General features: G+C 39.7%; 1 protein-coding gene across 3 annotated transcripts in view; it reads right to left on the reverse strand.

Moving 5' to 3' along the window:
• Window positions 1-1,576: 1,576 nt before the first annotated feature.
• STK38L (serine/threonine kinase 38 like) overlaps window positions 1,577-13,424 on the reverse strand; it is a 52,881-nt gene continuing 41,033 nt past the window's right edge. For all 3 annotated transcript variants that reach the window (XM_031048139.2, XM_031048140.2, XM_031048138.2), the window contains exons 10-14: window positions 12,180-12,297; window positions 11,648-11,771; window positions 8,799-8,894; window positions 7,096-7,187; window positions 1,577-5,685 (exon numbers count right to left, since the gene is read on the reverse strand). In XM_031048139.2, the coding sequence (XP_030903999.1) occupies window positions 5,558-5,685; window positions 7,096-7,187; window positions 8,799-8,894; window positions 11,648-11,771; window positions 12,180-12,297 (558 nt within the window). In that variant the 3' untranslated portion in view covers window positions 1,577-5,557. The remainder of the gene's footprint in view (window positions 5,686-7,095; window positions 7,188-8,798; window positions 8,895-11,647; window positions 11,772-12,179; window positions 12,298-13,424) is intronic.

A 13,424-nucleotide genomic window follows, 5' to 3' on the forward strand; every position in this document is an offset into this window, starting at 1 on the left:
CAGAAACAAGATGCGGCATCAAGGGTCAGTTCAAATCAGAAACAAACTGCTTCTAGCAGAGCTCTGACTTGATTGGAAAATGAGAAACCTGGGTTAATTTCCCTGCTCAGCATGAGGAGGTTCAAGCCTACTTGTCCCATTTCCCCAGAGAACAGTAGCCTCCACACCATCATGTAAACGGGAGAAAGAGGTGGTGGGAGGAGTAGGAATCGGTGAGATAAACTCTGCAAGTATGAAGATTCATTTCCCCTCACACCAACTGCAGAAGTGCTCCTGTGTGAAGAAGTGTACTAATCCCATTGCCATTACTATTGACAGAGAAGAAATTCAGTGTATTATATATATAGATATACATTAATTTGCCCTTCAATTATCCTAACAACTCATGTACCTGGTTTCTTTCAGGTGTCAGCTTCTTTGAGGCAGACTGGCATTTTGTGAGGCAGAGCCTGAACCCAGCTTGGCTGACCTGCTACAGTCCACTGGTACCCACATTTAAAACCTGCTTTCATCTTTGAAATTCAGCTATGGAATAGGCATTTTACAAACTCTAACTTAACATTTTCATGCATGATAAATAAATTTACCTTAAAGGTTAAGACCTTCCTGAACTGCAGATATGAACTTGTCTGGCCAGTGCTGGAAACCACTATTGTCATCACTCGCAACAGCAAGAGAGACTGTTCTGAATACTCCTCCCTTCTCTTTCCATAGGAAGAGCCTCAGGAAAGATCTTTTATTGTCTAGAGCACAACTGTTTTGCTTATATGCAAGATACACTTTGTAAAAGAATGAAGAAATGAAATACAGGAGGTTTTATACAGCATGTTTTATAAACACTATGTAGTATTTAAAAGTGGTTGATTTAAAAACCAAGATACATTTCTGCACATGCTGAATGCATAGGCTTTATATTTGCCATTGAAGTGCTGTACTTCTGAGGAATACTAAATTTGGTAATGCAAGGAGATAAAGAACTAAGCCTGCTTATCCTTACGATACATAGCTCTGAGATATGAAGTGGTTATTGAAAGAAATATGTAATCCCATTGAATAATATTTGATCCAATTTTAACAGGATTTTACATTTACTGAGAGCAGCAATCCTCAAGTGGAAGGGCCTCCAGAAAGGCTAGTCACCAGCTGTGAGCTCCACTTTCCTTTCAGCTGCTCAACTCTAATATTTTTCCATGACTATTTCACACCTGTGTCTGCTGCCGCTGCTCTAAACTCAGCAAGAAAGAGGGAACAATAGGACAAAACTGTTTCTACAGTGAATCAGGCCTCCAACTGCCCATGGAGGCCTTTATTCAATCAATTATGGTCTACAGGGAAGAAGGTCTCTTGTGAAAAGCAATAACCATTGTAGAAGTAACTTCACATGATTGCACTTGGTACAAGATGAGCAATTTCCTTGATCTCTACTTTCTGATTGAGAGAGGAGCACCACAGGGGTTTTCACTGTCCACGGAATTCAGGATGAGATACACAAAACAGCCCCTCAGTGCCTGAGATGTTGCCCATTCTGGATAATAAGCATTTGCAGTACATGGTGTGAAAGAATAAACCCAGCAACTTTACAAAAAGAATGCTACTTTTATTTTCAAATGCTGTAAAAAGCCTCATATAAATTTTTATAATGCTTCTATGTAACTTTCCCAACCACAACTAATGAAACAGTCTAGGAAAAATATAGCAGTTGCCATTTCGACTCCAAGAACGAGCTGCTGTAAGATATCAACATTAAAAGGACAAGGTACAGTATGTTACAATGCTTGTAATTGCTCATATTATTGAAAAAGTGAGAGCACTTCCTAAGCATTAGAGTATAACTGGGCTAAACTGCAGTATTCTCTACTTGCTGCTGCACAGGAGGAAAATCACCTCTTCAGAAGGAGCCGACGCAACACCCTGTGTACTGCTTCTGCCCATTTTTCTTAGTGTGGAGAGCTTTCAGCAAGCCCCTTTGCACTTAGGTGAATTCACCCATGTCAGATGCTATTATTCCATACTGTATTCAACGGCTCAGGTGTTTGAACAATTGACCTATAAAAATAACACGTAACTCTCCAGCAAGGCAAATTCAACAGTGCAAATGCAGTATCAACAATATTTGATTTCTGAATGCTGGCAATTTTTTTAACTCCTTTTGCACATGAAACAACCTCTGCTGATGTCCTGGAGCTAAGGCCACTCACTCATGCTGATAGGAGATGGAACAAAGTGCAAAAGCTCAGCTGCGTTTCCCAATCCAAGCTTCCTCCCCAGTTGCAGGGTATTCAGATCCAGGATTTGGATTCAGGCTCACCCCTTCCATCGACGCACTCAGGTTTTGTCTGCTGGTATGGGTTAACTTCCCAGCAAACCTCCGATTACAATTTGCATACACAATTCCACATTTTTAACAGAAGTTAACAAAACGTACTTCCAGAAAATAAGTTTTCATATGGTTGCAATCATCAAGCCATTTCAGGATCTTTGGTACTCCAAGAATAAGAAAAATAAATGGCACAGTGACAAACATCACCAAAGGAAAACACACAACCATCCAAAGGAATAAGACATAAAATAATAACAGATACATTGCATTTCCATTTTTTGAAGCCAGTGTAGATTAACCTTCTGTTCTCTTTAGTCCATACAGTGTCACAGTTTCACCTTTAAAAAAACCCTATCCTAAAAGCAGCAGTTAATATTATGTTTAACTTGACTTACTGATTAAAATAATGCTGTCTAAAAAATCCCAAAACAACCAGAAAACAAACTACCACAATGCAGGAGTTGATGCTAAATAGGCTGCAGGCTGTTTCCCTATGGATGTAACTCCTATGTGAGCACTGATATGATTAATCATCCTCAACTTTAAATGAGTATTATCTTTAGTGTTACAAATATGAGGGTTGAGCTGTTTTCCCAGGTTTGTAAACCAGTGAGTATGTACAGACGTTGTTGTTTAATAGTTTTAAATTGTGTATTTATCTCCCCTCCCCTGAACCCTGCAGGATAAAGAAAAAACACCCATCAGTATTTACTCAGCATTTGCAGTTTCCATGAAACTTATCTTGTCTCAGGACATTCAAGCAAAGACTTCTGTTTATACTATGTGAATAGGGTTACTCTGGTCTTTTGAAATGTGTTGTTCACAGGAATTCCACTTCTGATGCACAAAGTGCCCTATGAATGACACAGGAAATTAAAACTAGTAAAAATCCTATTTTGAATAGCAGTGTCCTTTGTGGCTAAGTTTGTATTGCAGGTATTTTCTGCTCAAGCTCCTCTGTCTTATCGAATGGACTGAAGGCCTTAAAAAAGGGATTTCTTTTCCTGAGAAGCCTCAGAAGCTGCTAGGGCATGGGCAGAATGAAAACTGAAAGTGTAAAGATGGATTTAAGTGAGTGACCATCTTTGGCCAGTCTTTGGATGGATACAGGTTGAGCTTCACTACACTGAGAAGGCTAAGAACAACACTGGGGAACTGCTGAGGGAGCTTGTCCCAGCCATATAAGGTCTGGGAAGAAAAACGTGGAGACCAATGAACTGTTCCCAGGTAGTGATGAACATTCAGGCAAAAGCATAAACTGTACAAATTGGATGGTCCTTGAGGCACTGGCTACTCCTCTTCAATGGCCTTAAGACTACAATTTTTTGCACAAATGCAGTATAAATAGCATATTAGATGCCTGAAGGGAAACAAAATAATGGAGGAAAGACATCACTGAAGGCCTTGAACCTGGTAGCTGTTGGATCAGGGAAGACCATGTGCACATGAATGTGCCACTGATACACATAAATCTTGCTGGCAAATGCAGATGAACACCGCAGTGTTTTTAAAGCATACAAATAACTCAGAACAGCTGCACCATGGTGCCTAACAGCAATAAATATTTCTGTAATGGATTTATAAATAGTCCCATTTTGCTGCAAAAGCCAGTCTAATGGAGCCTTCCCTACTCTATGCAAAAACATCCTGTGCTTCACTCCTATGGGTGCTGCAGAGGTTTTAGAGTGTCTGTCATTTCCTTTCAGAGGAAGACAGCGACAGTGACTCTGCTTGTTTAATTGCTGGGGAATTGTTGGTTGCTGCAAATCTCTTTTAACCAGAAATTGACATCAAAAATCTCTGCTGTATTGTGATAGATCCGAAGTATTGCAGATAATATGCTAGTACAGGGAGAGATACAGGTAAATTTGCCAGCAACCAGTTAATTGTGAACTGTTGAGGTGTGCAATTCAATCCTCAGCTGCTGCTGGGCTGAGAAACAAAACCATATGCTGCATATGGAGGGATTTCTGCTTCAGTTTCCTTGACCTAGGAGAAGGAGACCTGCCTCTGCTTCAAATCAGTCACCATCCTGCAGACCGGGGAGAAAAGCAGTTGGATGTTCTGCCTAATTCAGTCATGGATGTTTGTGGTTCTTGGAAACTGAACTGCAGACTCATCTGGTCCTTTGTAATCCCATGGTCCATGTTAGATAGAGATACTAGAAGACAGTGGAGACCACAGGAGAGTCTGACACAGGGTTTTCTAGAAAGACAAGGCTAAAGCAGGATCTCTTCTGCCTGGAACTTCTCAGGGTGACAAAAAAGGAAAAGCAACAATTTGATCACTCTTCTAGAATACATTTTGCACTGACAGAAGAGGCAATTTGAATTACAAGCAGCAAAAAGATGATCTACTTTCCAGCACAGGCAGGAATGCAGTCCTGGAAACTGCTGTCTCTTCAGAACTTGTAATCAGAAAATCTCCCTTCTGTGAAAAATCTTTATGATTTTTACTCAGATTCCTTTTTTCTTCTGAAGTTGCCAAAAGGCGTCATCATCTTAAACAGTAATACCCATCATTTAAAGCAAAAGTACCACTGAACAGATCACAGGGACAGTCTCACCATCACACACAGTGGGAAAAGGAAGGAAGAGAAGAAGGAATGATCAGATGATAAAGCCCTCCAGTGGACAAAAACAAATGTAGGCAGGGTACAAATAGGCCCACAGGACATTGCTATTTAAAATAACTCAATGTTGCCACACTCATGGGGTATCTGCAGACCACAACTGGAACACCCTGGAGCAACTGTTCAGAGAATTTTGCAAATGTGGACAATTGGTTTTTATACTGCATATCTGAAACCCAGGTAAGCAGTACAGTAACGATGCTGCACAAAAGGATATGTTTTACTCCTGGCTGGATTAGATGGTTTACAGTACAAAGCCACAGTACAGAGAGGCATAATTAACCGTTATACACACATAGGCAGTGCAGTTAAAGGGATGTACGTTCCTTTTATTCCAGTACCTTTGTATAATAAAGTTAACAAAAATATTCAAATATTAAAAACAAAAGAAAAAAACAAAAGAAAAAAAAGAAAGAAAACAAACCAGCCAGCTGGCACTGCCAACTAATTCCTGTAGTAGTCTCAGAAATCCTAATCCTGTAGAATTTCCTTGTGAAATTGATGCGCACCAGAGTCAATGTATTGATAACTAATGCCAAGCGGGTCTGGTGATGCAGCTACCTGAGGTTTGTGTTTTTGTATCTTTTGTGGGGTTGTGTTTTGTTTCACAACTTCCCGGCTTTCATGTAGGAAGGGATTGAGCCACGCTGTGTGAGCCCTTCAAACCTCTTGTAGGTATAATTGAGGAAAACCCAGTCTTTGGATTTGTAGTCAGGTTCCGTTGTGTTTGGCACTAGAATTCAGAAACACAAGTAAAAACAGATTAAAACCCAACACTACTTCTGAGAAGACTTTTCACAGAGCACTGATATAAACCTCCTTGAGCTCTTACTCCCCTAGTCAGCAGAAGAAATCCTGTTTCTGATCAACTCAGTTTGCCTTTTTTAGTATGTCTACACACCCTCACAGGCTCATGGAAGCTTGTTAGGAGACCTTGCCAAAAACCTCTAACACAGCCAACAGGATACACAATTACAATAACCACATTTAGGATGCTCCATGCACAGCAAACACATGTATACATATTGTGTTATCCTCACCACAAACAGAAGAAAAGGGATATCCAAGTTCTCCCAAGAGAATTACATATATCACACATATTACTTTCCCAGAACTTCCTCCTTCTTACAGCTTTAGCAAGGTTTGTACAGCCTCTTTTTATTCCATGAGCAGCCCAGATGGCTGGCATGCTGCACACAGACATTGATTGCAGTAGGCTTCTATATTTAGCTCCTGGTTACTGCTTTTAAAGTTCTAAAATAATATTTTCAACTTAAGATACCAAACACACCAGTATCAAAGTTATGTAGGTATCTAGATGTACAGTGTCAGTTTCAGTGGGGCTGAAATGCCAAAACCAATACAAATGTACTTGGCATTATTCAAACATGGACTTAGACAGCTGTTCTTAGACACTGGAGATTGATTGCTTTTCTATTAAACTTCCTTGCCATTAAATAAAAGCCATTTCAGAAAAAAGCCCTAGCTTTTTGGTAAGTCTCATGGTTGTTAGCACATCTACACTTATCTGTCCTCAATCAATCTTTGTTATGTATCTGCCTATCTTTAAGCAATTAATAATTAATTGAAAACAGTGGGAGTTGGGAGAACTTGGCATATGAGAGAATCAAGCCTTTTATGTATAAAAATTTCCTACTACTTGCCAATGGAAATTAACAATTACAAAAACTTCAATGATTTGCAGAACCACTCAGGTGCATAAATCATTATGTTAACTCATCACCTGTCTGAAATGTTTTGCCCACACATATGTGAAGGTTTATGTTTGGCATGAAACACAGAAGTCATTAAAGATCAAAAGCAAGTCAGTGCATAATGTTTTACCAGAATTTGGTTAGACAGACTGCATGGTAGAAAACTGCACTCTTTTCTGTGCTTGCTATATGTGCGAATGTTTTTTATTAGCTGTTAAAATCTGTGGGCTTTCCCCCTTCCCCCTCTAAAGTTCTAAGGAAGTAGAAGCTATGAGAGATCATAGGTTTACATTTGGATTTGAAAGAAAGTTTCTAGATCATATCTGTTACTTTGATTAGAGCATCAGAAAAATTAATATAAACCACCACCAAAACCAGCATCTGGCTTGTGAGAGATAGAAATTTGGGATTTACAACAGCAGTCTCACCTGGCTGTAAAATATCAGATTCAGGAAATTCATCGAAGTTGGAAGTATCATCAATACTTTTGATTTCTATAGGAATTGCAGCTGGTCTTTCCCTGCAGATACAAACAAGTGCCAGAAGAGTGAAGAGTAGGAAGAGATACATTAAAATCCAGTTTTAACTTAGCTTTTTGCAGTAACAACATGCCTTTAAAACACAAAGGTTCCACTGAGTTCATCAGTGATGTATCTGACTTGCCTGTTTGCTGATACCATGGGGAGATTTACTGGTTTCCTATCTGGCATTAGTATCTTCTTGACAAACATAATTTTCCCATTAGTTGAAACAGCATTCCGCACTTATCTGCCATATCGCTATTGCTATGATCTTAGTTGTCACCAAGAACCACTATGGTTCATTGCATAAACCCAGCCGAGCAGGACTTTACTTGCATTTGGAGCCATTAGATGTGTTACAATTCCAGTGCTCAGCAGCAGCCTGGACCTCATCCAAATACCTGTCAACTGTAGGTCCTATTTCTGACACTCAGTCACCAGTATCTCTCATCCAAAATGGGTTGGCTCTGACACATTACTGCTTTATTAGCTCAACAATTAGGGAGTCCTTTAAGAAGTCTTAAAGTGGCTTTCGAAATTGCTTAAGTGGCATGTCCCACGAAAGCATTCAAACTGGAACACGGCACTGTGGGGAAGTCATTAATTTACACCTGTAAACTTATTACAGTTGTAATTATTACAATTAGAATTAAATACACTTGTGAATGGAACAGGGAAACCATTTCACCAGGTTGCCAAATGTGGCATGAACAGATATGGTACTGCTCTTGCTGCTTATTAATACCTCTCATGCTGAGGAGAGGAATTAAATGAGGCTTTCTGCACCAGAAGAAATGAGAAGTACAATCACATGGCCTCAGCATGTATTTTCATGTAGAAAATTCAGTATTACTGAAAAAAAACCCCAACTACCTCAGACCTTAAGGAGAGCTGAACAATAGCCATAATTTCAACTGAAAGGATCTGTGGCGTCACCAAATTCTCCTCTAAAGCTGTTACCACTTTGGGTATGTGCAGCTGTAGCTCAGAATCTGCAGGCGCAAGCTCAGGCTGGAACTGGCACAGCTGCCTCAGCCATACCCTCTACCCAGGCTTGGCCCAGCAGAATTTGGCCACAGAGGTGAGTCAGTGCCTCTGGCCAGTGCTCTGTAGACATACCGGTTCATTCAGGTGTAGTATCTGCAGCATGCAATAAAGACATGCCCTGTATTTTCCTCTCACTTGCTGCCTCTTGCCTCTTCATTCATCTATTTCCCCTGCATTTCTGGAATAGAGTTTGCTTTTCTTGTGTTCCTATTACAAAAAAAGTTAATTATAGCAGTAGCTGCAGAGCCCATTACTACTGGAAGAGGAGCTCTCTGCTGACATCAGAGTATACATCAGGAATAACACAGCCACCCTACCGCATTTCCTTCCATCCTGGGCACTCTGGGGCAATCTAAGGCATCTCAAGGCATTTAAGTTCTGACCAGATCTGTGAATGCCAGCAAGGCCTGAAAATCTTTGCTGTCACCCACCTACTGCCAGTAGCTGCCTTTCAAAATGAAAGATAAATTGGAAATAATTATCCTTGACATTATGGTACATGAAATTCTTGCTTTCACGGCTCTTATTCTCTCTATAAAATGCGTGTTTGTATCTATGCATACCTGATGTGTCCCCAGTCCACTCCCTCAAAAAATGGGTGACTTTTTATTTCTTCTACTCCGTTACTACCAATTCTATTTTCCGAGTCGATACAAAACCTGAAAAAGTGGAAAAAAATAAGGGAAAGTTACAATCAGTGCAAACAGAAGCAACAGCAAATAAAAGTGCTGTGGTATCCTGTATCAGGAATGTGAGGAAGTCGTTTTCAATTGTTCCATCACTTGGGGTAATGTAAAAGCAGCCTGTTGCATCTAGGAGAAGCAGAATACTGTTAGAGTCCCAAAACAAAAAGCTATGATGACAACATCCTACACTGCTGTATCCCCATCTTCAAGGTTTGTGAGAAGCTGCAGCAGTTCTAGCCATGTAAAATTAGTCTGGAATGGAGGCTAAGTCCCTTCCACTGAAAACTCCTCTGCATGTTCTCAACTATTTAAAATCCATGTTTCCAAGTCAAACTAACAGGAACAGATACATTCAGTGAAATAGGACCACTCTCTGATATCACATTTTGGAACTACAATGAGTCAGACACATTCAAAGCATGCCATGTCCCTATTCTCCCTATCATCTCCATTTCCCTCTCCTTAGATGACCAGGTGCTGGTGGTACAAAGACCCAAGGCCTATTTGTGATATTGCCTAGCTGCATAACCTCATCTCAGACTCTACAAGACACTCAATTTAAGAGAAGCAGCTGTGAGAAAGTCGATAGAGTCAAGTAAGAAGAAATGGGTGAAAAAGGAGACAGAGATAGGATTGTTCCCTGCTTAGGTAGGCAGGAGAAAAAACACCAACAGCAGAAAGTATAAAATCCTGAAGTAAAAAAATAGGGAAGTGAAAGCCTCTGACAGCAACTCAGTGACATCAGGGATTTGTTCCAATGACTAGCAGAGGCTGACACTTCTCCCCTGGACTGATGCCTGCCTGGACCAATGCCTAAGCTGGCTGGAAAAGACTCTCATCAGAAGTAGCTTGTAAAGGAGATGGTGAGCATACCAATGCTTAGCATAGGAGTTATTAAATCCTAGCTATCTTTTGTGTGTTAGCAAAGCTAAAACTGCTTTATATTTTTACATTGTCCTTGCCGTCTCCTTAAGTATGGCCAAAGATGTCACCAATGCCATAAAGAGGGAGGCTTACAATAACAGGAAAAAACGCCCATGTCAAACAAAAAACTTGGTCTTGCCAAGTGTGGAGTCACCTGATGACCTCCTGGAAATCAGGAGTACTTGGTAGCATGTGGGCCTCCTGTTGCTCTAAAACTCAGCTGGCCTTTGTTAAATGAAATCCTGTTTGCCTATATAAGCAAAGCCTTTGGTGGCTGATTTAGTTATCCTGAACTCAGTCTCTCTGCATGATCACATCATTCACATTCACAAGGCACTTTGCAAGTGAGCATACTGCAAAACAAAAAAGCCACCATCTCACTAGTTAAGGAAATATTCAGCAGGTGATTTAGTAACATAGCAAGTTAGGCTGTAACTGTCTCCAATTATAGTCTGTAATGAATGTTCTTTAACTTGTAGTCAAGTGTCACTTGGGAAAAACACTGCTTACATTTCTACTCTACCCCAGCCAGTTGGTTTATGCCAAGTACTAATAATAGACCCCAAACCTTGTAAAACAGTTAGCCAGACCAGACTGCAAAACTTGTCAGGCTTTGTCTGAACTTAAGCTTATTTTAGATCGGTTTTACCTATATCCATAAAAATAAAGAAACTTCAGCTTTGTCTGCAACTTCCTTTAAGTTGAAATATATGTTGTCTGAACTTGTCGAAGCTGTAATGGATAAACTTACCCAATGGCCAGCTGTTTGTTGCCTAACCTGCTGGTTTGACCTCATTTTAGTAAATAGCCTACAACAAAATTTGGCTTACCCTAATTTAAACCCTTCCATGTATGGAGAAAAACTAATAAATTCAAGTAGTCATTGTATAAGTAAGCTCATGAGCAAGACATGTTAACAAATATACTGCCTGAAATATCTAAAAATGCTCCAAACACAAGCAAGACTGAGGAGGAAGAAATCCTCAGCAGCAACACTGTACTCTTTCCAGCGAAGATGGGATGCTGACAACACACAGGACAGGTAATTGGAACACTAGAGACATAAATACCGAACCCATAATAAATCCATTACACACAAACATTAATGAAGATTAGAAATAATAATTTGAATTGTTAGTATCACTGTAACTGGATTAAGGGTAACTATTCATTGTATTTACTACATTTGTTGTATGCTACTGGAGCACTGCTTGGACTAATAATAATTCTAGCTCTTGGCTCTGCCTATGAAGCACGTTCCTCTTTTTGCCTGTTACAAAACTGTGTGTGTAATATTATTGGGGAAGGAGGGGGGAAGGTAGGAATCAAAGTCAAAAACCACCCTCCATACCCCCCGTCAAAAAAACCCTCTGAGGACAAGAAAGCATTTCTGCCTGACCTTGACACTATAACCCATTGCAAAAACTTCAGTGCAAACTGAATGGATTCAAAACTGTCATTTTGGAAAAAGTCAGTATATCCAAAACATCCAAAGATTTCTGTTCAGTCCATTAAATTATGGTGAGTGGTTATTTTCTAGTTCCCTCTGAGAAGGCAAAAATTGTGTGTTAATCACCTTTTCAGTCTGCTGTTTCCCTTCATACTGTGGTACAAATCAAGATCATTACAGCTTATTTGTCTAACTTAAACAAATGCAAAAGGAAAAAAGATGATGGATGGTGATACAGAAGAAACCAAATTTCCCTCTAATCTAAAGTTTCCTTCATGCAGAATGGAAAGTTAACCTAATGGAAGATGACTGTGTCTGGGGAAGTGGCCAGAAGTGGGCTTTTGTTACTGACCTTAGAATTAAATCCTTTGCTTTTTCTGAAATGGGCACCTCTGGAGGAAATACCAACGTTTCTTTCCAGTTCATAACTTTCCTGTAAGTCTCTTGTGGTGTTTCTGAGCAGAAAGGTGGATACCCTGTACAAACAAATGGAAATATTAACAAGCTTTTCCCAGAAGATGAAAGTGACCTGGGCCTCTGCTTTTGCTCCTAGGGTTCACAAATCTAACTGGTAGCACCAGCCAAAAGTTTTCTCTTGTAACACAGCATTAAAGGCTATTTTGTTACTTCCAATAATGAGACTGAACTGCAAATACATTTAAGAGTGAACAGTTACTCACTGAACCAGCTGAGGCATCACCTCTTCTCTTTTTGGAAAAGAGGAAGGACTTAAAGGTTTTCTGGAAGCTGAATTTGGGGCTTACTTCAGGTAGAACAATGAAATTCTGGAACCTCTACTATGCGGGGTATCAGACTCAGTGAATTAATGAATCTTCTACCTCTGAACCCTTTGAATGATTCTTAAGTTGGGGTCTTTCACATACCTATTAGCATTTCATACATAATCACTCCCAAAGACCACCAGTCACACAGCTTGTTGTACCCAGTTTGCATAAATACTTCTGGTGCAATATAGTCTGGGGTTCCAACAGTAGAATATGCCTGGAAAGAAAAAATAAACTCTTTAGAAGATAAAGACTATGTTTTTCACACTTTGCAAACCCTTTTCCTGGGGATACACACATAGGAGCTTGTTATTTGCATGGACAAGAATTCCTAGCTTAAGAAATCATACTATCTAAAATCCCAAGAACATTGTTTTTTTTACATGAGTAACCATAGAGAACTTTGCAAGTAAATGGAAATCATCCTCCTAAAAGTGATGATGTAATATTCCCACTGCAATATCAGAAAGTCAGCTGAAGATTCAGGCAGCCACCAAAATACATAAGTTCTATAGTTGTTGGTTTTGAAAAGGAAAGGGAAAGGAAAAGGAAAAGGGAAAGGGAAAGGGAAAGGGAAAGGGAAAGGGAAAGGGAAAGGGAAAGGAAAAGGAAAAGGAAAAGGAAAAGGAAAAGGAAAAGGAAAAGGAAAAGGAAAAGGAAAAGGAAAAGGAAAAGGAAAAGGAAAAGGAAAAGGAAAAGGAAAAGGAAAAGGAAAAGGAAAAGGAAAAGGAAAAGGAAAGAAAAAAGAAAAGGAGTAACCAGTGGTAGATTCCCATGTGTGACACTGCTGATAAACAGCTGTTGGATCTACTACTTTGTCTTTACTGCAAAACTAATTTGTGCTATTTCTGGGCCCAGGCTCTGTCCTTTTAACCTTTTAAAAGCCTGTCTAATTCTGGCTAACAACTAGATCTTGAGCTATTTGGGAATTTCTCTCCACTGATGGAAGATTTTGCACAGGATGGTGGGGTAAGGAAAAAAAAAACCCCAAAAAAGTTTTTACTTTCATTTTCTGAGAAGAAACAAAACAATTTTACTAAGCAGAGCTGAGACATTCAGTTTTGCACCAATGGAAAGCCAAGAATATGGCTCCTTTTTAAACACTGTTTATAAAAGTTGTTATATTGGCCTTTTATTCTCTCTGTTGGGCTGCCCTGTGATTCAGCTAGCTTCATCAGGAAGTTCTACCACATCAGTCATAACTGACATGTAGATGTTGTCTTTTCAGGGATTAACTCCGAGCAGAAGTGAGGGCGTGAAATACAGTCACTATGAGGCAGCTTGATTGCAACTTAATCTCACTATGTCTCATGAGGCAAGAAAAAACAACCAAAACCTTTCTGG

Source organism: Melopsittacus undulatus, chromosome 5 (genome assembly GCF_012275295.1).
Source record: "Melopsittacus undulatus isolate bMelUnd1 chromosome 5, bMelUnd1.mat.Z, whole genome shotgun sequence".
NCBI classification, from domain to species: Eukaryota; Metazoa; Chordata; class Aves; order Psittaciformes; family Psittaculidae; genus Melopsittacus; species Melopsittacus undulatus.